Source organism: Lithobates pipiens, unplaced genomic scaffold (genome assembly GCF_037356315.1).
Source record: "Lithobates pipiens isolate NorthernLeopardFrog02 unplaced genomic scaffold, aLitPip1_a1.2 Scaffold_10, whole genome shotgun sequence".
NCBI classification, from domain to species: Eukaryota; Metazoa; Chordata; class Amphibia; order Anura; family Ranidae; genus Lithobates; species Lithobates pipiens.
Genome location: NW_027507686.1, coordinates 53,181,615 through 53,206,298, shown reverse-complemented (window position 1 = coordinate 53,206,298; position 24,684 = coordinate 53,181,615). Strand labels below are relative to the sequence as shown.

At 41.2% G+C, this 24,684-nt stretch overlaps 1 protein-coding gene across 1 annotated transcript in view; it reads left to right on the top strand.

Moving 5' to 3' along the window:
* The window catches only part of LOC143930570 (polycystin-1-like protein 2), a 189,505-nt gene that overhangs the window by 45,210 nt on the left and 119,611 nt on the right, over positions 1 to 24,684 (top strand). The window contains exons 13-19 of the mRNA XM_077455002.1: positions 165 to 309; positions 1,424 to 1,627; positions 11,396 to 11,541; positions 13,150 to 13,338; positions 15,802 to 15,927; positions 16,745 to 16,903; positions 22,271 to 22,395. Of these exons, the coding sequence (XP_077311128.1) occupies positions 165 to 309; positions 1,424 to 1,627; positions 11,396 to 11,541; positions 13,150 to 13,338; positions 15,802 to 15,927; positions 16,745 to 16,903; positions 22,271 to 22,395 (1,094 nt within the window). The remainder of the gene's footprint in view (positions 1 to 164; positions 310 to 1,423; positions 1,628 to 11,395; positions 11,542 to 13,149; positions 13,339 to 15,801; positions 15,928 to 16,744; positions 16,904 to 22,270; positions 22,396 to 24,684) is intronic.

The window sequence follows — 24,684 nt, the reverse complement described above, 5'->3', positions numbered from 1 at the left end:
TCTTAGTTAATGTAGTTTTTTTAAAAATAATAATGAGGTGTGTACCTCTTGCTATAGATATAAATAATGCTTTGTTAATGTAATTGATGCAATTGCATGTTGATTGTAGTATTCAAACTTCATATATTTTTCAGCACGGCTCAAACAATCCTTTTGTTTTGCAGTCTATGTCCCTTCCTCCTGTGTGCAGCCTGCGTGATTTTAGGCCGAGCTCTCTGGTTTTGTTACAAAGTGACACATCCACGCTTGTATTAAACAACACCTTTTTACAGAGCCAATCACATGGGGCTTTCAGAATAAAGCTGATAGGTAAGTGTTCTTTTTCAAAACTTTTCTATATATTAAAGCCTAAGTTTAGTAAAAAAAAAAAAATTCTAAATCAGCACGTAGGACCATACTTATACTGAATGAGAAGCATCCCTTATGCTAAGCGGCTGGACCTATCATAGGTACTCATCAAGAGTGTGACTGTGCCCTCCCTTTCTACACCCCTCTTGCAATCATAGAATCTGTTTTATCGCTTCTAGCAATGAAAATCACACTATGAATGGAGGACAGCTGAATGAATGAAAGGTCCCCCTACTTCAGGTTGAGTCTCTGCTTAAATCCATTAGCTCCCTCATGAATTTTAGTGCCAATTTTAACTTTTGGGGAGGTTTATTTCCTGGGACTCCTGTGGCATCACTGCTTAAACACCATGTAAATATGGTGAATTATGTAACTTAGAGTTCCCATTATCTTCGATAGTAGAGTCATTCACAATGATTCATAAACTATGGTTCCTTACCAGCTTCATTTTTCATAGAGATGTTTCTCCCTTTGGCATGTAAATGTAGGCACTTGATTAACTTTATAGGAGGTCATTACAAACTCTTGGGCTTATTGCCAAAATTTCAGACCCACCAATTGTGATTTAAAAAATTTACAGTTAAAGAAGCTTTATTTCAACTTTCTACACCTTTTTCATTAGAATAAGTGTTTTCCCATTTATCGGTATCACCTGCAGCTAAATCCAGAAGGCATACTTGCCATTTTTTTATGAAAGCTTGGGGTTATAGGTGTAGTTTTTCCCTATTCTCAAAGAATATCTAAGCCCGAGAACCAGATTTTTGAGATTTTTTCAGGCTATTTTCCTTTATTTTCCTTTATTTTTACCTAGTGATCCTACCAGCAACATAGTTCCTGTGCTAGGGTGACCAAGCTTATTATGTGTACCGAATCTATGGAAAATCCCCATTGTTACCACAGGACCGGTCTACAAATTCCTTTCCCTCTCATCTTCTTGATTATGTTTTGCTCTTAAAATGTTTTATTCTGTTAATACTAATACAGTCTTGCTGCTATCTGTGAGGTATGTGATTTCCTGTAGTGACATGTTTTATGAGTAAAACACATTTTAAAATGAATCATCTGATTTTTCTAGCCAGATCCACCCATGAATATGGTGAAGAAGTGACAGTGATCAGCACCTTGCCTCCACCAGAGGTGCCAAGCTGCAGTGTCTATCCAGAAGAAGGTTCTGTACTGACCAGTTTCCGGATCTCCTGCCTTCCTCCTTGTGCGCAAACTGAGTCTTGTTCTAGAGATGATCGTATCTTCCTCACTTATTGTTTCTTTGCCAACCCAAGTAGGTGTTACTTACAAGAAATGTTTGCATAGGCATACCCCACTTTTAAGTACGCAATGGGGTTTATTTACTAAAGCTGAAGAGTGCAAAATCAGGCTCCCTTCTGCATAGAAGCCAATGAGCTTCTAACCCCAGCTTGTTCAATTAAGCTTTGGTAATAAAACCTGGAAGCTCATTGGTTTCTATGCAGAAGTGAGCCTGATTTTGCACTTTTCAGCTTTAGTAAATAAACCCCATTGTGTACTTGGGTTATGCCTGTACATGTATAATAACTACCGATAATTTCCGTTCATATTTTCTAGCCTTTGTGTGTAGTATACTGTTTAACATCTGTAAAGGACAACATTATGGGGTGGATTTACTAGGCAACTAGGCTGTGCACTTCACCAGGGAAGTTGCACCTTGCAAAAGAATTTGCCCTAGAGCTTAGTGAATGTGAGGTCTCACTTTGCAAAGAATACCCAATCACGTGCAAGGAAAATAGAAAAACAGAATTTTTGCTCAAACATGGTTGGATGAAGGAAGTTACCAAAGCATCACCTCATTTACTGAGCTCTTGGAAATTTCCCTTGCCAAGCATAAATTCCCTTGTGAAGTGAACAGTTTATTTGCCTTAATCAAACTCTATAGGGTTGATTTACTAAAAATGGAGTGTGCACTCTTCAGTTTTAGTAAATCAGCTCCTATATGTTTGAAATTTAGAGTTGGCAAAGACAGAAAACATTTTATGTGCTGTTTTGCCTGGTGTAAATATTCTGCTCATTTAGGAATAAAAATACACGCACATGGGTTTTCTACCAGGAACAGTATCTATATGGAGTTTATATGTGCCTTCTATGTGTGTGTGGGCTCTGGTTTCCTATTACAACAAAAAAAAAAACATAATTACATAACTTACATAAGTTGAATTCTTTCACTGAAAATTTTTCTGCTGTGTGTATGAACATTAGACTTTATACCCCTTTTGCCTATGGGGACTTTTGTGAATTTTTAAGTTTTGCCTGAAAGAACAAAAATACAAACCTCAGGGCCCTATATCAAAACTGTGGTTTGCTTTCCCCGTTACCTTTCTTTTGTCCCGATGTTGTTAGTTTAATAAGTGCCTTGACAATTATGGTGTGACCTGTCAAGTAGGACATTTAGCATGAGAGCGGTCAGTACTCTGATGTTTAAAATGCTGCATAGAGGGCAGGTAACATGATTTTTTAACAAATAAAGAAATGGGCCGATCAGCACACTTAAATTGAAGATAGTATGGAGAGGTAAAATATTCTGGCAAAAGATACAAATATCCCTAAACTGTCCCCCAAATAATTCTCCAAAAGACACATTTTATCCCTCTTTTTTTATGCTATCTAGAAAATGCTTGTTCTGGACCATAAACATTAGCTTGACATGTGTATCTGTAGAAATAATAATCATAATAATTCAGATATTAAAGAGAAAGCTGTGCTTAGGATAGGTATAAAAGGTTGCAGCCCCCCTTGAAAAGCACCCAATAGAGAGCCCTTAAAAAATCAAAAAGAATAAAGACAGGGGTAGTGGCGCTACCTATATGCTAACGAGAGGTCTGGCAAGTCACTTTTAAGTAACTGTAAGTACCTCCTGTGTGATAAAATTCTAATGGTGTTTACCAAATTAACCTCCCTGGTGGTAGGATTATTTCAGATTTTAGGTTTTTACGTTTTATATTGTAGGTCTGTAATTCTTAGGAATAACTCACTTAAATCTGTTCAAACCAGAGTCTAGCAGACATCCCGGGTATGATAAAGTTTGAAAAATGAAATCATAAATTTAGGGCTGTGAAAATTAAAGATTAATTCCTCGTTTAATCGTAAATTTTTTTGATCGATCAAAATTCTTTTGACCGGTACTCACCTCTCCGCAGACTTCCCGGGTCTTCAGGGAATTCCGCCGGAGATGTGGTGACGTCACCGGACTCCTCCCCCTTCCCCAAGTGCCTCCGTCTGCAAAAGAAGGGAAGGGGGGAGGAGTCCGGTGACGCTGAAGTTTCTGATTGAACATAACGTGTACGGGGGAGGAGCTACGCATGACGCCACCCGCTGCTGCCCTATGGAACTAACACAATTGTCGGCTTTATATGCTGTGTTTTTATCATCTTTATGTGAGTAGTTTGTGTTTGAACACAAAAATGTAATCTTATACTTAAGCGGTGAGCACTGAGATCTTTTCTTTCTACCCATGACCTGAGATTGTGAGAGAAGTTTATGGTCCATGTTAACCCTTTTGATACCCGCATGCATGATCACCTGTTTGCACAGGGGTCCATGCCATAAGGTGAGAGTGATTAGTTAGACCGGAGGTGGAGGGATTGTCACGCTACTGTGGAAAAAAAAAAAATACTTACGTCAGTGCTACAGTTTGAATTTAAAATGTATTTGTGTGAACTGTGAAGTTAAGTCATGGATTGTGGAAACTAACTAGTGTCAGGTGATTGTATATAGTGTATACTACATTTACCACTGACTTATGCAAAGCTGCAATGCAAGGAGATCAGCTAAAAGTAGTTGGATCTGTATGTGTGTTATAATTAATTGAAATTAGTCGATTAATCGATTAAAAAAAATCGATTAATGGAGCACAAAATTTTTAAACAGTAACAGCCCTACATAAATTATAATATAATAAATAACTATAAATAATTATACCAAATAATAATATAACAATATTAAAAAATATTCAATAATGTAATCAAATCAAAAACACAGAAATTTGAAAGTTGCAGAATTGTCACTGTCGTTACTTTTCAGTATTTGATGACAGATCTCCCCACAAATCACTATCGCTCAATTCTGTCAGTGATTCCAATTTATTATCGCTGTTTTCTAGCTGGTCTAAAACCATTTTTGATGTAAAGGGACAGTTTTGGTTGCTATGGACAATCTCCAGTTTCCAGGCATAAAGAACAGTTTTTATAATCTAAAACTGCATGCAGGGCACTGGACAAACCACAAGGGACAAAAGGGATGTGAAATAATTACATACAGCAATGTAATCTGTAAGATTACATTATACTGTATGTAGTGTGTATGTTTTACTTTTTGAATTTGGCGCCATTCTCTGTCCCCGTGCGTCGCAACGCTCGTAGGGAACGGAGATTGGCTCCGTGATAGATCGAGCGGAGCACGGCTCGCTCGTACAGCGGAGGGACATCGCTGGATCCAGGGGACAAGGTAAGTAACATTCAGCGATGCGATCCCGAGCCAGACTCGGGAATACCACCAGGGGGGTTAAATCCCAACACTATAATAACCACCTGTATCCTGTAGGATCAAATGAAATGTCTAGAACCTCCTCATACGGAAAAAAACCTCAAGGATACCAAAAGGGGTTATGTCCACATTGTGGACTAGTACATGGTGATAAACCAATAATTATAAATAGTGAAATCAACTATGTGATAATCCAAAATGATTATAAAATAACAAAACCTGAACAATAGGAGTGATTGTACCCTCTTTCCCACACATGTTCTGTGCTGCATCTTACTATTTCCTCCAGGCTTCATGGATCACACAGCTGTGGAGACAACACAATTGATTTACTAAAGGCAAATAAGCTGTTTACTTTCCAAGTATAGTTTTACTTTGCAAATAAATTTTTACCAGAGCTTAGTGAATGGGGTGAAGTTTCACTTGATAAAGAATACCAAAACACATTCAAGTAAAATAAGAAAACACAACATTTTTGCTTGCACATGATTGGATGATGGAAGCCAGCTTCACCACATTTGCCAAGCTCTGCCAAGCAAAGTGCAGCTTCTTTTGCAAAGTGAACAAGCTATTTTCCTTTAATAAATCAACCCTAATGAAAGGAGGGAAGAAATAATACTAGGGATGGGAATAATTGCCTTGTTTACTTACTCTATGATATCTGAAGTAAGCATTCAGGCCAGCTCCAAGCACTTTCATTTTTGAGTGTTGGAGTTTTCATTTGCCTTTAGATTTTCACTCTTTGCCCTTTTTGAACATAAGAAAGGACTGCCATCTTCAGTGAGTCTGCTATGGCTGGCAGCAGTGCTGATGTTGTCTCTCTCCTCTTTCCGCACACTTTGCCATTTACAAAGCATGGCTTATAATGATGCTTCAGCTGGCCTCACTGATGAAGCAGAGGAAATTGTACTAGCAAAGCTATAAAACAGATTTCTCGTCAACTAGGCTTCCTCCAGTGGTTGCTAAGGATTCTTTGAGCTGTGGCTGATTGACCTCCCATTTGATGGTGTCTGCATAGCTGCAAAGACAGCAGCATGACACCAATTACAATTTAGCTGTCTGTAAGGGTTGCATTCTATGGAAACAAGTTTATTAACGCTTTCATCTTCTCAAATTTCCAGTTCCACCCAGTGCTCAGACTGTCAGGCTGCCGATGCCTCTGTGTAGCATGGATCACTAGAGGAAAAAGTCAGCACTTGGGGTAACATTAACTAGCAGTCTTCCTTTATTGAAATAACATGCATAACAGCTGTAAAACAGCCAACGCGTTTTGTCCTTCAGTCCTTAACCACTTCAGCTCTGGAAGATTTACCCCTTCATGACCAGGCCATTTTTGTGGGATGCGGCAGTGCAATATTTTAACTGACAATTGCGGGGCTGTTTGACGCTGTACCCACATAAAATATATGTCCTTTTTTTAAAAAAAAATAGGTTTCTTTGGTCGTATTTGATCACCTCTGTGGTTTTTATCTTTTGTGCTTTAAACAAAAAATTATTGACAATTTTGAAAAAATATATATATATATATATTTTTAACTTTCTGCTATAAAACACATCCAATAATTTTTTTTTTTTTAAATTCAATTATTTCATTAATGTAGGCCAATATATATTCTGCTACATATTTTTGGTAAAAAAATCCTAATAAGCGTATATTGATCAGTTTGCGCAAAAGTTGTAGCGTCTAGAAATTATGGGATATTTTTCTTTTTTCTTTTTTTATTCTTTACTAGTAATGGGGGCGATCAGCGACTTATAAAGGGACTGCAATATTGTAGCAGACAAATCAGACACTAACTGACACTTTTTGGGGACCAATGACATTAATACAGTGATCAGCGCTAAAAAATATGCACTGTCACTGTACAAATGACACTAGCAGGGAAGGGGTTAACATCAGGGGCAATCAAAGGGTTAAATGTGTTCCTAGCCAGTGCTTGTGTACTGTGGGAGAGGTGCTTTTACTAAGGGAAGGCATATATCTGTGTTCCTGCTTTGCAGGAACACAGAATCAATGCCTTTGCTACTGACAGAACAAGGTGATCTGCCTTGTTTATACAGGCAGATTGCCATTTTGCCTGTGTACTGAACAATTGGCAGGTGCCGGGTAACATCGAGTCTGCAATACCTGTCGCTGGGCTCCAGCTGTGTTTGATCACAGTGGAGGCAGGCCGGCGGCAACGCTTGCACTCACCCAAGACCCGAAAGTATCAGATCACCTTCTAGGTACCTGATCTGGAGCAGAGTGGCCGCCCTGCCACAGTACATCTACGGTGGGCGGTCCACAATTGGTTAATCAAAGCATGATGGCCGAAACGTGTTGGCTGTTTTAAAGCTGTTATACATGTTATTTCAATAAAGGAAGACCGCTAGTTGATGTTACCCATGTGCTGACTTTTTCCTCTAGTAATCTAAGGGTGGCATTCTGACCATCACTGTAAGGGGCATTTTTGCTATTTACCCTGATGGATTGATTTTAAAAGTTTTCTCTGAGACCTAAAAATTATTTTAGGGTTCCTCTGGGGGGAAAAAAGTTGAGAAATGGCACTCATTAAAAAAAAAAAAAAACGCAATAAAAATGGCATGTGTACCTTCAGCATAGACTAGGAAGGACTCAACTGCAGCCATTTGATTTTAAAAGCGCTTGTTTTATCTACTAAATGTAAGTGCTCCAGCTTCATTAAACTTTTTTGCAATTTTAAATGGAATTGTGCTATGTGGCCCTTTCTGTTCTCCTGCTTTATAATTGCCCTCACCACATCCATAGAAGTTTGACCATTGCCTCCCATGAAACCTTCCTACAAGGATTTCCTCTATCTTGTGGATAGTCGGGTGGCCAGGGGCGGACTGACCATTCAGGCTCTCAGGCCCTGCCGAGGGCACCATGCCACCAAGGGGCCCCATCAGGGTTGCCAGCCTCAATAAAACCAGGGACAGTACATAAAAATATGTGTTTTTTTTAAAAATCCCAAGATTATAGCTGCCCCTCCTCTCCAGTACATTTTCAGTGTGTGTATATGTGTATTCTGTGTGTGTATACTGTGTGTGTATATTGTGTGTCTGTGTGTGTATAATCTATTGCCTGAGGGCCCCATAATATCCTATTGCCCAGGGGCCCCATGAGTTGTCAGTCTGCCCCTGCGGGTGTCCCCTGTCCAGCGATTTGGAGAGCCCAAGTGTCTACCCCTATCTGTTGTTTGCACAACACAGCTTGTTTAACTCATTGAACATACGTTCATTTGGGTTCAAACATTTTGGTAAGCCTTCTGTTTATCGGTGGTGGTTCCTCTCACTATAACCACTTGTTTCCTTCACTGTTTGGATACAAATAAGAAGTTTTGAAGTTTCCTTGATCACCGTTTTGAACTTTCTTTGAACACTGTTACATTTTTGACCTTCACTGACTTTTAGCCACTTACCTATATGGATCATTATTTATGTTTATATTGCATCATTTAGAGCATTTGGGTTTGTTGCTTAATATTTGATCCGATTTGAATTTGTTTCAATTTTTGCATCATACACAGCGCTGCTACACTTTTTGTTTTCCCTAGACTAGAAGGACCAAATAATGTTGTGATTGTGATTTATAAAGTATTAATATAGCAATACATCTTTGATATGTCAAAAAGACTAATACAAGATGAATAATATGCTACAATAGTAAAACAAAAAAACAAAACCTTGAAAATGATGACTCTGAACTAGATACATTGAACAGTTTACTTGAGCAGTCATGAAGATACTTGTCACCTAAACAAATTGCAAATCTCCTCTATATCAGCAAAATTAGGATTTTGGGCATAACTTTAAAAGAACTGCTTAATAAGCACAATGTTTCTTTAAATGTCACATGGAACCAGGAGAATTCTGAATAAAGTTCTCTATTTTTGAGTTATGACCTTTTGTCCACAACCACAAACACAACATTAGGTTAACAGAAGTCACAGAGTGGGTCAGGATGTAAGTACAGACGTACAATAATCTACAACAGTCAATTGACTGATGATTTACATCTATCTATTTCAAGATAAATCAGGTTAGACTGGCACATTAAGCTCTGTGGATTGCATTAAGAATGATTGCATTTTTTTAAATCCACGACATCTGCACTTCCTCAGTCTAGCATCATTATAGAATGCAAACCCTTCTGCGACAGGGGAGCCAAGGGTCATATCAAATATAGGTTTGTAACCACAGGGATGTAATCCTAAATTAGTGCTTACAATGCCAAATGTATTGATGACCAAAAGATGGATTATTTCAATATAGACTCATTTGGTTGCCATGGTTCCCATCAGAAGAGAGGAGCAGGGTTCCATACCTATTCTCCTGTCTGTTAAGTGGCGAGAGAGAGATCCAGTACTTGGTTTAAATCAAAAAAGGCAAAACGTCACTGGCACATCATATGTAACAAACAAAAGGGACATTTATTGTCACAAGGTACTATGCAATATGTCGGGGACACTGAGGATTTAACTTCGTACACACAATGAAATTTTCAGACGAATGATCGTGTTTTTTTTTTTGCATGCTAGTCTTCATATGGATCATGAAGAGGTTACAAGAGTTACGAAAAATTTCATATAACAGAATAAAAAAACTGGAAGAGATGTAATGAATGTGTATTGTCATTTTCAAAAGAATTTTCATGTTTGTCCCTTCGGATAATCTTGGACAAAAAGCTATGTACTAATGATCAGATTCAGGGCTGGCCTAAGACCCCAAAAAAAATCACGCCCACCGACAGGCCCCCACATCTATTATTTTATATCATGGTAATTAAAACTAAAATTAAATTAATCAGGAAGTCTGATTTATATGCAACGGCACCTTGTCTATATGCAAAATTATATGACATACCATAATGTTCCATTTTCCAGGGGGCGGACTAGGGCAGTATAGAGGCAGGCTAGGGCAGTATATAGATAGGCTAGGGTAGTATAGGGGCAGGCTAGGGTATATACACAGGCTAGGGTAGTATATGGATAGGCTAGGGCAATATAGGGGCAGGCCCCACATCCATTATTTTATATCATGATAATTAAAACTAAAATTAAATTCATCAGGAAGTCTGATTTACATGCAATAGCACCTTGTCTATATGCAAAATTATATGACATACCATAATGTTCAATTCCAATGTGTGGGCTAGGGCAGTATAGGGGAGGGCTAGGGCAGTATATAGACAGGCCAGGGTAGTATAGGGGCAGGCTAGGGTAGTATAGGGGTAGAATAGGGTATATCGATAAGCTAGGGTAGTATAGGGGCAGGCTAGGGTATATAGACAGGCTAGGGTAGTATGTGGACAGGCTAGAGTAGTATATGGACAGGCTAGGGTAGTATGTGGACAGGCTAGAGTAGTATATGGACAGGCTAGGGTAGTAAATGGACAGGCTAGGGCAGTATAGGGGCAGGCTGGGGTAGTGTATAGAGAGGCTAGGGTAGTATATAGACAGGCTATAGGGGCAGTTGTCATCATGACACCCAAAACTACTGGAAAAAAAATCTTGGTCGTCAATTTGCTGGGTAAATAGAAGAGAAGGAGAGGCGGCCTTGGTTGAAATTTCTGCCCCTCTCAAAGTACTGCCTTGGTCTGATGGTAGGGCCGGCCCTGGTCAGATTATCGTACGATTGCTTAGAAAGTGGTATTTTGTGTCGATAATCTCATTGTGTGTACGAGGCATGTGCAATTTTCGTTTGGTGTTGGATGCATTTGTTCATTGAAGAATTTTGTTTCGTTCTATTGGTTATGTTTACCCGATTTGCTTTCAGGGTTTTTTTTCTTTGGTATCTTTGGCAAAATGTTGCACTTTTTTTTACAGAAGATTGCTATATATTTGATCGATTATTGAATCAGATGGATTCCCATCGATAGGATTCAATATTTTCAGATGTTAGTCCAACCCACTAAGAGAAATTGCATGACCTCATTGGACAATATCAACTGACGTCATGTGCAACCAAATTAATGATTGGAATGAAATTCGTATCTATTTGTTATCCAAAAAATAATCAAATTAATTTGAAAATTGAATTCAATTCCGCATGGGCCCAAACTGCTATCACATCATGTGACGTCATACAAAAGAAACAAATGAAACGGATGCATTTGTTCATTTTGGTATACATTTTTTGGTTGACATTCATTACTATGCTCATTCAGGGATTCGTATACAGTCAAATCTCCAAAAATAAAAACTTTCATCCAAAAAACTAATTGAAGCAAATGCACATGTCCATGTTCCCTGAGGAAGGGGTCCTCAGTGTCCCGAAATGCTGTTATTTCTTAGAGACTATTGTTTGTTATACAGTGTACTGGTGATGTTCTGCATTATTGATTTGATCCGTGTGATGCCACTATCGTTCGTTACCTTAGCACCCATCCTTATGTAAGTTTTTACTGCTACAAGGAGTGCACTGAATAAAATTGATTTCCAGTACTGGCTCTGATTTTTATTTAGAAATTTGTTAGAAAAGCTCCTACACACAAACAAAAAAAAGTCACAAATTTTTCTTTCCTTATTTGTTGTAGAATCGCAGCTATACTGTGGCCCAAATGGAGAACTCCCTTCTGTGTATTTACCACTCGGAGAAGAAAAAAATGACTTTGTTCTAAATATCACTGTTACTGTCAGCAACAACTTTGGTGAATTTGTCGGCACCACCGTCAATGTTAAGGTGCGAACTTAATTTACAATGTATGAATTAAAGTGGTATAAACCCAAAACCAAAAATATAAAATATTGTAGCTTTCGAATTATTAGATCCGGTGGCTGCATTAGGTTTCCTTTTTTGGCTTCCCCCCCCCCCTCTGCTTTTACCTTGTGATCTGGCCATTAACACACCTCCTGTATTAGAGTGCCTATATTCTGGATGACAGGGGCACATTTGGACAGCAGCAATATCAGTCTTGGGGGGGGGGGGGGCAGTGTTAAATGTTCTAGCAGTTTTGGATACACTAACAAAGTAAAGCCAAACTCCAGCTCACACTGCAGAAACACAAGCAGTTAAAGCAAACATTTTTTTTTTTTTTGGAATAAAAGGTTTTACATGAAATACTACATTAAAAGCTAATCATTGTAAACACCCCTGTCAGTGGTAAATGGTTTGTCCCAGCAATCTAAAAGCAGTAGTTATCCGCAAAAGAAAATATATATAGCAAAGAAAATCTTCTCACTGCAAGCTAATGTCCTACTGTGCTACCTTAACTTCCCTGGCGGTTTTCCCGAGTGTGGCTTAGGGGTTAAATTACAGCACCATTAGCGGTAACCCCCGAGCCACACTCTAGACTGCATTGCTGGATCCTGGTGCAGTGTACTTACCTTGTCCCCAGGATCCTGCGATGTCCCCCCCCCGCTGTGTCGATGCTCAGAGACTAGGAGCATAGTGCAAGAGATAGTCAGAGACTAGAAGCATGGTACAAGAGATGATCAGAGACTAGGAACATGGTGCAAGAGATAGTCAGAGACCAGGAGCATGGCGCAAGAGAAGGTCAGAGACCAGGAGCATAGTGCAAGAGATGGTCAAAGACTAGGAACATGGTGTAAGAGATAGTCAGAGACTAGGAACATGGTGCAAGAGATAGTCAGAGACTAGGAACATGGTGAAAGAAATAGTCAAAGACCAGGAGCATGGCACAAGAGATGGTCAGAGACTAGGGGCATGGTGCAAGAGATAGAGACTAGGAACATGGTGCAAGAGATAGTCAAAGACCAGGAGCATGGCGCAAGAGATGGTCAGAGACTAGGAACATGGTGCAAGAGATAGTCAGAGACCAGGAGCATGCTCTGTGTGACGGGCTCCATTCCCTGAGAGCGTGGGGGCGGAGCCCAGCGGCAAATTCAAAAAGTACAAAATTCATAATACATACAGTACACTGTAATTATAGATCACATTACTGTATGAAATAATTTCACACACCTTTTGTCCCTAGTGCTTTGTCCAGTGCCCTCCATGCAGTTTTATATTATATATACTGTTCTTTCTGCCTGGAAACTGGAGATTGTCCATAGCAACCAAAAAATGTCCCTTTACATGAAAGTGGTTTTAGACCAGCTAGAAAACAGCGATTGTAAATTAGAACACTTGCAGAATTGAGCGATAGTGAATTGTGGGGAAATACATTTTATTATTATTATATATTTTTTTTATAATTACTTATAGTTATTTATTACATTATAATTTATGATATCGTGTTTCAAACTTTATCATACCCGGGATGTCTACTAGACTCTTGTTTGGATTTATTTTTCCTTATATCTACCTGTTCTTTTTTTCTTTTCACAGGTTACATATGGAGACAATGACCCTGAGAGTCTAACATCGTTCCTTTTTGATAGGTCCGCCAGCATTTTAAAGGATGGGAGTAAAAGCCGATCACTAATTCAGCTGTATAAATCAGTGTCTTCTGTCTTGAATCAGGAAGTCCCTGGAGACAATGGCAATAGATCACTAAACAAAGACAACAAAAAAGAGGTTTGGTCCATTTTCACTCAATTATAACGGCACATCTATGTCACATAGTAGGTGAGGTTGAAAAAAGACACAAGTCCATCAAATCCAACCTATGTGTGTGATTATATGTCAGTATTACATTGTATATCCCTGTATGTTGCGGTTGTTCAGGGGCTTATCTAATAATTTCTTGAAACTATCGATGCTCCCCCCTGGGACCACCACCTGTGGAAGGGAATTCCACATCCTTGCCGCTCTTACATTAAAGAACCCTCTACGTGGTTTAAGGTTAAACCTCTTTTCTTCTGAATGAATGAATGAAATATTCGTATAGCGCACAACGCGAACTGAATCGCCTCAAGGCATTGGTGAACATGCCACGTAGTTTAGACTGATCGCATATTATCCTCTTATTGGGTGTTCCGAGATTGCAACTAGGACTTGTTACTATACTTACCTTGGGTTTATGTGCTTTAGTCAACCTGCTACTAATGCCCCCAATACTACCCTCTGGAATATGTTCGGGCTGACTATCTCTACCTCTGAGCCCTTCTCCCCGTCGCCTAGTTTAAAAACCCCTCTAACTTTTTGGCCATCTTTACTCCCAGCTGATCTGCACCTTCCTCATTTAGGTGCAGTTCGTCCCTTCTATAGTACTGGTGATCGACTGAGAAGTCGGCCCAGATCTCCAGGAACCCAAACCCCTCATTACTACACCCAGCTCCTCAGCCACTTGTTTACTTCCCTAATCTCCCTCTGCCTTTCTGGTGTGGCTCCATGTACCAGTAGTATTCCTGAGAATACTACCTCGGAGGTCCTTTTCCTCAATTTAGCTCCCAAGTCCCTAAAATCATTCATTAGGATACTACATCTGACTCTGACTTTGTCATTGGTGCCAACGTGCACCAAGACAGCCGCATCTTCCCCAGCTGCTCCCAGTAATCTGTCCACCCAATCCGTGATGTGCCGAACCTGAGTGCCCAGTAGACAACCTATAGTTCAGCGCTTCAGGTCTTTGTTACACATTGCCCTCTCTGTCCTTCTAATAATTGAGTCCTCTACCACCAGAATCTGTCTTTCCTTTCCCTTTGCCTCCCCCCCACTCTTCCCTCGGGAGCTAGGAGTGTCCCTCAGTTCCAGCAGTGCTGGTCCCTGATTGGTTTCACCAATGTCACTCAATTGAGCGTACTTATTGGGATGCTCCATCTCTGGATTGGTCTCCCTGGCACTTCCCCGTCTACACTTCCTGACTGTCACCCATCTACTCTTTTTTAGTGCCTGCACCTCCTTGTCTCCACCCACCTCTGTGCTGGCCCCTGCCGACACTTGCCGAGTACGTTCCCAGCTCTCTTTGGTATGGAGGGTCTTCTCAGTGCTGATAGTTCAGAACCTGAGCTTCCAGGGAAATAATGTGCTTACATTTTGCACAGCAGTATTTGCCATTGATCGGATGATCAAGGAACACATACATGCAGCAAGATTTGCACCTCCGCACCGGCCGGACATCGTACCTATTAATTTAATGAGGATCGGGGATTATACCCTGTCCAAATGACCTAACAACTAGCTTCCCGACACTCAATAAGACAATACACAGGTACTCACAGACCCATGTGCACTCAAAATACACAAGTATACACAAAACACAAGGATCCACACACTACTCAGGCAACACTCAGGTACTCACACTACACAGGTACTCTGGTTTTTAACTCACCACTTAGTCCAGTTCCACTTGGACAGGGTTCCAGCAAGCTCAAAGATGAGGCCTCCAGCACCTGCGACCAATTAACCACTCCCCTTAATTAGTAGGCTGAAGGAAGGAAAGAAAAAGTCTGTTTAAAAAGTGACAGAAAAAAGGTGTTAAAAAAGCTGCAAGGAAACCCCCAAAAAGGAACCTAAAATGCAACACAGCAATCACCAGCAGTCAAAAGCCAAACGTGTTCACTCTCCACTCAAGATTCCCACTGTCTAGCCTCCAACCAACAATTCTGGCCCGATGTTTATGTTTATATATTCAATAAATAGCTGCAAGCAGAAGGGAACTAACACCATTCACTAATTGTTTTTAAAGGGTATAAATAGGAAAATATTTTCGAAATATTATTTTACTTTAAAGTCCTTTTTATTAAATGTATAAAAAAGAACATAAGACAAAACATCCAAAAACACAGGTAGCATTTCTGAAATATGAAAAAACATAAAAAAATAAAAATAAAATAAAAAAATCCCCAAATTCCAAATACCCCACAATATACTAATAATTACCAACATACAAAAGGGAAAAAGGATAAAAAAGACAAATCCTTATCTTCAAAACATGGGTAACTTTTTCCGATCTTCCGCCTCACTACACTCAAAAAACCCACCCAGCTTCTTCATCTATAATAATATATTAATGTTATTAGTCTAAATATAGAAGGGTTTATCCGGTAGGCTCACCCAAACAATGGTCCATGTAAATGTTTTCTTGTTTCCGATCAGATGCGAGAAGTAATGTTAACGGCGCTCTCTACTGTTAATGTCACGTCACTACACACAGCTCTGGAGATGTCCGAGGTGCTGAAAGACATTACCATGAAAAGTGAAGAACTGTCTTCCTCAGCTCAGGTTAGGATTACCCATAATCCAGTGTACTCACACCAGTATTTTTACACTGCTTGAAAACGTTAGCGTTAGAAAGATGTTACAACAGTTTTAACCCATTTTTACTTCTCACGCTGGAGGTTTGGTAGTAACTAAAAAAAACAGTTGTCTGTTCATAGCGATCAGACTGTTTCCTTTATGTTTCCAGTGCAGGTTAAAGCGGAGTTCCAGCCTAAATCACAGCAATGGCTTTAATTATAGACGACCGCACCCCCAATAATTTGTATTATTTTATTTTTTTTATTTTGTATTATCTCTGGAGTCTTTAGGCTGCACTTGCGTCCTACCTAGCCGCGGCGTGTTACGTCATTTCCACTTTTCCATTGCCTCCTGGGATAGCTGTATCAATGGGCATCCCCCACAGCTAGCATCGCATTATTTTACACCGCCGCAATTCCTTACCACTGCGCAAGTGTGAGATCAGGAGGTGCATGCTGGGTAGCCAGCTGCACCTAATCCCGTAAGAGAGCACCAGGCTTCAGATGTCCACAGTCATGATGACTGCATGCTAAATTAGGAGCATATAGTAAGTAATGAGTGATGCACAAATAATAGCAACAGCACAATAGACAACACATGCTGATTTGTACTCCATGAGCGGTGACTGTCACGAGGGTAATACATTTTTTTTTTTTAAAGTCTGAAACTCCATTTTAATCAACTAAAATATATGTTGGAGAAAATGAAAATTGGAATGTTAGGTACATTTTTTTTAAATAACATCTGAATGCATGCTCACACGTCAAAGTGTATTTACTGGTGTATGTAATCTTTTATGAAGGTGGAAGCCATGTCTGTACTGAGGGATGTCAGCCAATCCCTATTAAAAATAAGCGATGAACAAGACCATGCAAAGGAAACAACAGCAACCTATCTGTTTAGTGCAATGAGTAATGTGCTGGAAGCTACTGCAAAAAATGACAGTGACCCCATAAGCAAGGTATGTATCGTATGAGTATTTAGATAAATACAAGCTGATTGAGGAATCTTATGAAAGAATAATTTGATTTAGAATGTAGAGCAGCCTCATGCATAAAATATGATCAGTTGAACTACTAGAGCTATTCAGAAAACATTCAACTAAGTTAATCTTTAATTTGAATGTTCCATGTATTAGGCCTTACAGCCCTACAAATTGCTTTAATTATAGAACAATGATCTCTCCTTTAGGGCAATACATTTTTCTTGCTGTTTGTTTGTGCCTATAGTGAGTGTCTCTGGCAAGCAGTGATCTCTTGCTTGCTAATAAACAAGCTTGTTTGTGGTTGAACCATTATCCAGTACTAAATGGTGTTCCTTAACCACTTGGGATCCGCGCTATTGCCAAATGACGGCATTAGCGCGGATCTACTTTTCCGGGACGACGTCTATTGACGTCGTCCCGGGTACGAGCGGCCTGTGCGCGCCCTGAGGGGCGCGCGCAGCGCGCTCTGTGATCGGCGAGTCCGTGAGACTCGCCTGATCACCGATCCGTGCAAGGGGTCGATCCCGACCCCTTATCACGTGATCAGCTGTCAGCCAATGACAGCTGATCATGTGATAGAACGGAGCCGGTAATCGGCTATTATTCCTCCTCGCGCTGACAGCGCGAGGAGAGAAAAAAAAAGCCGATCACCGGCGGCCGTGATCGGGACATCAGTCCCGATCACGGCCAGCAATACAGCTGACCACCTGCCCCCTGCCAGTGCCCACCTGCCCACCGCAGTGCCATCCTGAATAAAAGTAAGTGCCCCCCATCAGTGCCACCCAGCAGTGCCCATAGTGCCCACAGTGCCACCCACAGTGCCACCCACAGTGCCATCCAGCAGTGCCACCAACAGTGCCACCCACAGTGCCCACAATGTGCCTCAAAGGTGCTGCACCCCAGTGCCGCCCATCAGTGCCCAGCAGTGCCGCCCATCAGTGCCCAGCAGTGCCGCCCATCAGTGCCCAGCAGTGCCACCTATCAGAGCCACCTATCAGTGCCCATCAGTCCCATCTATCAGTGGTACCTATCAGTGCCCATCCGTGCCACCCATCCGTGCCACTTATCCGTGCCACCCATCCATGCCATCTTATCTGTGCCCATCTTTGCCCATCAGTGCCGCCTTATCTGTGCCCATCGGTGCCGCCTTATCTGTGCCTATTAGTGCCGCCTTAACTATGCCTATCAGTGCCCACCAGTGCAGCCTATCAGTGCCCACCAATGCAGCCTATCAGTGCCCACCAATGCAGCCCATCAGTGCCCACCAATGCAGCCATCAGTGCCGCCTAATCAGCGCACTTCAATGAAGGAGAAAAATGACCCGTTTGCAAAATTTTATAACAAACTATTAAAACATGATTTTTTTTTTTTTGCATCTTTTTTTGTTTGTTTAGCAAAAAATAAAACTCCGAGCTGTAACTAAATACCACCAAAAGAAAGCTCTATTTGTGGGAAAAAAATGATAAAAATTTCATTTGGGTACAGTGTTGTATGCCCGCGCAATTGTCATTCAAAGTGCATCAGCGCTGAAAGCTGAAAATTGGTCTGGGACTGAGGGGGGTTTAAGTGCCCAGTAAGCAAGTGGTTAAAGTAACAGCATATGGGGTACAAATGAGAAACAAAATTGGTCCATCTTGGACCAATTTAAAGTGATATTATAGTTTTTTTTTTCACCCGCTGCTGCCCACCCGAGACAAGGTAAGTGCCAGGCAGATGGCAGGTGGGGGGCACATTGGCAGCACTTGAGGCACAGTGGCAACATTTGGGGCACAGTGGCAGCACTGGGGGCACAGTGGCAACATTTGGGGCACAGTGGCAGCACTTGGGGCACAGTTGCAACATTTGGGGCACAGCGGCAGCATTTGGGGCACAGTGGCAGCATTTAATGGGCACAGTGGCAACATTTGGGGCACAGTGGCAGCATTTGGGGCACAGTGGCAGCAATTAATTGGCACAGTGGCAACATTTGGGGCACAATTGCAGCATTTGATGGGCACAGTGGTAATGTTTGATGGGCAAAGTGGCTGCGTTTGATGAGCGCAGTTGCTGCGTTTGACGGGCACAGTGGCAGCATTTGATGGCACATTGGCAGCGTTTGATGGTACAGTGGCTGCATTTGATGGGTACAGTGAACCTACAATTGATGTTTTTTTTCCCCGAATTTTTAAGTTTGTTTGCACCCCCCAAAAAATTTTGAGCACCAGCCGCCACTGGACCACCTCACCTGTCTTCTGAAAAACCTGTATGCATGTCAAGATTCAGCAACAGCTAGAACAGGACATGGAGCAACTGACTCTGCTCTGTCTTCTTTTGTGCTCTATCCCCCCTCCCCTCCCTGCCTGTCAGCTCCATGTCCATGCCACTCTGCTCCCCACCTCCCTCCCATCTTGCTGCTCAAATTATGGTTAACATTACACTATTCTCTCTATGTATTAATGTATGTATTAATGCAATGTGCCCTGTGTCTATGCCTTATAAAAATAATGCTGCTATATACCTGTTTTAGAGTGCTGATCGGCGGTCACGTGATCCGCCGTGTCTCTCTCTTCTCTCAAATGACAGCTGCAGCGGGTGGGGCTGCCTTTCTCCTCCTCTCCTCCTCCCCTCCTGATTGACATCAGCGGGGGATCCTCAGCCCCACCCACTACAGCTGTCGGCCCGAGAGAGGAAAGAGCTGGCGGATTACGTGAGTGCTGATCTGCGCTTTGAAACAGGTACAGTATATAGCAGCATTATAGCATTACAGGAATACATAGAGAGGATGGTGTAATTTTAACTTTGTGGGTTAACAGCCCCTTTAATGAAGATGAAAGAGGAGAGCTCAAAAGCTCAAATTTAACATTAAAGCGGAAGTCTTGCAAATTTTTTTTTAAAGTCAGCAGCTACAAATACTGCAGCTGCTGAATTTTAAAATAAGGACACTTACCTGTCCAGGGTGCCCGCGATGTCGGCACCCGAGGCCGAACTGCCCCTCGGTCCTCGGATGCTGCCGCCGCCATTTTCGGTAAGGTTCCCTACTGCGCATGCACGAGTCACGCTGAGCAATCCAAATGGTCCCTGCTGTCTCTGGGATCCGTGTGTGTCCCAGCAGACAGCGCAGTGGGACAGGAAGAGGCGTAGACTCCCACGGAAGTCTATGACAGGTATCTGCACCCCCTCCCCCCCTGGAAGGTGCCAAATGTAACACTGGAGGGGGGAGGGTTCTGAAAAGTGGAGGTTCAATTTTTGTTTGAATCTCCGCTTTAAGAAAACTAAGATCACGGCAACCGGTCCCATCACTCCTTGGCAAAAAGATGGAGAAGAAATGGAAACAGTGACAGATTTTATCTTCCTAGGCTCCAAGATCACGGCACATGGTGACTGTAGCCATGCAATTAACTTCTTGGGATGAAAGCAAATACAAACCTAGACATATAAAAAGCAGAGACTTCACGTTACCGACAATGTGGCATATAGTCAAAGCTATGGTTTTCCCAGTTGTAACCTATGGATGTGAAAGATGGACCATAAGGAAGGCTGAACGCCGAAGAATGGATGCTTCTGAACTATGGTGTTGGAGACGACTCTTGAAAGATAAAACCAGTCAATCCTGAAGGAAATCAGCCCTGTATATTCACTGGAAGGACAGATCCTGAAGCTATAACTTACATACTTTGACCACCTAATGCAAAGTGAAAACTCACTGGAAAAGACCCTGATGCTTGGAAACATGGAAGGAAAAAGGAGAAGAGGACGACAGAAAACAAGACAGAAAACAAGATGGATAGATAGCATCATCAAAACAATGAACATGAAGTTAAGCAAGCTCTGGGAGGCAGCGGAGGACAGAAAAATCTGGCGCACTATGGTCCATGAGGTCACGAAGAGTTGGACGCAACTAAATGACTGAACAACAGCAACAAAATACTGATTGTCTACTGCCAGGAGATAAATAACAAATGTGTGTGTTCTTTGACTTTAACCACTTGTCTACTGGGCACTTTCACCCACTTCCTGACCAGGCCAATTTTCAGTTTTCAGCACTGTCACACTTTGAATGACAATTGAGCGTTCATAATCTGTACCCATATGAAAATTGTTAGCATTTTTTTTACCCCAAATAGAGATTTCTTTTGGTGGTATTTAATCACCTCTGGGTTTTTAATTTTTGCTACAAAATTTGGAGAAAATTTTTTTTTTCATGGTTTGTTAGAAAATTTTTCAAACAGGTAATTCTTCTCCTTCACTAATATGCGCTAATGAGGCTGCACTGATAGGCTGCACTGATGGGAACTGAGGCAGCACTATTGGGCACTGATGAGGAGACACTGATGAGGCTGCACTGATAGGCACTAATAAACGATACTGAAGGGCACTGATGGACATTGATAGGTAGAACTGATAGGCGACACTGATGAGAAAGCACTGATTGGCAGCCCTAATGGGCATAAATTGTCAGCACTGGTGGGCACTGATTGGCAGCACTGGTGAGCACTGTTGGGACTGCACTAATGGACTGTACACTGATAATCAGTGCCCTGATTATCAGTGTAGATGTCCCTTTCAGCCTGAGGAAAAGGATGCTGATAGCCGGCTTGTGTTTACATCGTGATAAGCTGTAATTGGACACTGCTGATCACATGTTAAAGACCCGCTGTGATTGGCCCTTTACCCTGATCTGTGATTAGCTGTGTCCTAAGGACACTGCTGATCACATGTTAAAGACCCACTGTGATTGGCCCTTTACCCTGATCTGTGATTAGCTGTGTCCTAAGGACACTGCTGATCACATGTTAAAGACCCACTGTGATTGGCGCTTTACCCTGATCTGTGATTAGCTGTGTCCTAAGGACACTGCTGATCACATGTTAAAGACCCACTGTGATTGGCCCTTTACCCTGATTTGTGATTAGCTGTGTCCTAAGGACACAGCGATCACAGAGGGCACCACCCGCGATCATGAGAGGACATCATATGACACCCTCTCAGAACTGGCTGGCTGCACTATAGCTGTCATTCTGCTATAGAGCAGTCGCAAGTGGTAATGAGTTATCAATTTATTTATTTTTTCTGTAATCACCTCACATTCAATATTTTTTTAGCTGAATTGACTCTCCTATTATCTCATGCAATAATTCTGAAAAAATAGTCACAATGACAATCATATTGCATGTGGAATCCTTTAGTGAATTGACCCCATTGTCCTGGATGACAAGTACAATTTCAGCAGCATGCAAGCCAAATTTATAGACTTTAACATTTTGTATAGAGCGGTTTTTAGATCAACTCAAATCTCTACAGATAGAAAATGATTTTGCCTATTGATTAAGATGTGTAACCTAACAATATGATCTTGCCATGCAGAGGGCAGTCTCACAGACATTACTGAGTGCAGTGGAGGACCTGCAGAGTGCTTTACTTATAGGAAAATTTCCCGACAATGAGCCTACAGTACTGGTGGCTCCATCCGCTACCATGTATATAAACAGGTGAGTCCATTAATACCCCCAGTTCATATTTGTGCAGCATGATAACAATTTTTGTAGAAGAAATACTCCATTAGAAGTACTCCTATATTAATGATAACAGTGCACATTTTATCCTTGAGGTCAGCCAGTATGACACTCCTGCATACACTTATTATAATAATTAAAATAATTGGCCCATGTGCACAACTGCCCATAAAGAAGAAATGCAAAAACTGCTTTTTTATGGGATTCAGTGACACCTCAGTGACAATTCAATACTGAAAGCGGAGTTCCACCCAAAAATGGAACATACGCTTTAAGAGATGGTGACCCCCTGACATGCCACATTTGGCATACAATTTTCTTTTGGGGGGGGGGGGTGGATACTCTCTTTTCAGAGGGTCCCAGCTCTTACTTCCTTCTGGTGCATCCTCGGCGCTGGAAGGAAGAGCACCTCTCCCCCCTCCCTCTCGGCAATCATCTGGGATACCTCACAGGTCCCAGATGATTGCAAAGGCCAGTCGCGGCGCAGCTCGCGCATGCGCAGTGGGTGGCCGGCTGTGAAGCCACAGCCAGGCACCCACAGTTAAAATGCCGGCGCCACAGAGCAGAGGGGGAGACGAGCGGGGCTTCAATCCCCCGCATCGCTGCAGTATTTGTAGCTGCTGACTTTTTTTTTTTTTTTTTTAAGCCGAACTCTGCTTTAAGCCCATAATTTATTAAATTAAATATTGTAAAGGCGAAATAGAAGTCTATACAAAATAGTATCTGAATAGCTTTTGCAACGAACAGCACAATGATACAGAAACCACATCTCCCAGTATATGTGGTCAGTGTATGATTGTTTTTATTGTCACTTGCATGAGTGCTGAACATTTATACAAGTACATTTTCTTCTCATTATATGTAATTTTCTATGAGTGTGGAGCCAGCTTTTCTTACCAGAATCCTTTTTCACTGATATCTGTGTCTATTATTTATCTTATTTTGTTTATTACAGGAACTTATATAGCGCCGTCAATTTACACAGCACTTTACATATATATTGTACATTCAAATCAGTCCCTGCCTTCAAGGAGCTTTCAATCTAAGGTCCCTAACTCACATTCATACATACACATACTAGGGCCAATTTAGACAGGAGCCAATTAACCTTCAGCATGTCATTGGAGTGTGGGAGGAAACCAGAGTACCCTGGGGAAACCCACTCAGGCACAGGGGGAACATGCAGACTCCATGCAGGTAGTGTCATGGTTGGGATTCAAACTATTAAATAGTTGATAACTATCTAAAAAACACTGTAGACAGATAAGGGATTATTTACTAATGGCAAATAGACTGTGCACTTTGCAAGTGCAGTTATACTCTTTTTTTCTTACTAAATGTAAATGTGGTGAAGCTTCACATTGTAAAGAATAGCCAATGAGGTGCAAATTTTTATAAAAAAAAAATGAAAAAAAGCATATATATTTGCACATGATTGGATAATGGAAATCCACAGAGCTTTACCACATTTATTAAGCTCTGGGGAAAATGAGTGGCACTGCACTTGCAAAGGGCACTGTTCATTTGCCTCAACCACACAGAAACCTTCCATAAGTTTAATATATATATATATATATATATATATATATATATATATATACACACAGTGAGAGAAAAATGTATTTGATCCCCTGATGATTTTGTACATTTGTCCACTGACAAAGAAATGACGAGTCCATTATTTTAATAGTAGGTTAATTTTAACAGCAAGAGACAGAATAACAACAAAAATATCCAGAAAAACACATTTCAAAAAAGTTATAAATTGATTTGCATTTTAAAGAGTGAAATAAGTATTTGATCCCCTATCAATCAGCAAGATTTCTGGCTCCAAGGTGTCTTCTATACAGGTAATGAGCTGAGATTAGGAGCACTCTCCTAAAGGGAGTGCTCCTAATCTCAACTTGTTACCTCTATAAAGGACACCTGTCTACAGAAGCAATCAATCAATCAATCAGATTTCAATCTCTCCACCATGGACAAGACCAAAGAGCTGTCCAAGGATGTCAGGGACAAAATTGTAGACCTACAGAAGGATGGGATGGGCTACAAGACCATTGCCAACAGCTTGGTAAGAGTGTGACAATAGTTGGTGCGGTTATTTGCAAATGGAAGAAACAAAAAATAACTGTCAATCTCCCTCAGTCTGGGGCTCCATGCAAGATCTCACCTCGTGGAGTTTCAATGATCATGAGAGCGGTGAGGAATCAGCCCAGAACTACACGGGACAATCTTGTCAATGATCTCAAGGCGACTGGGACCATA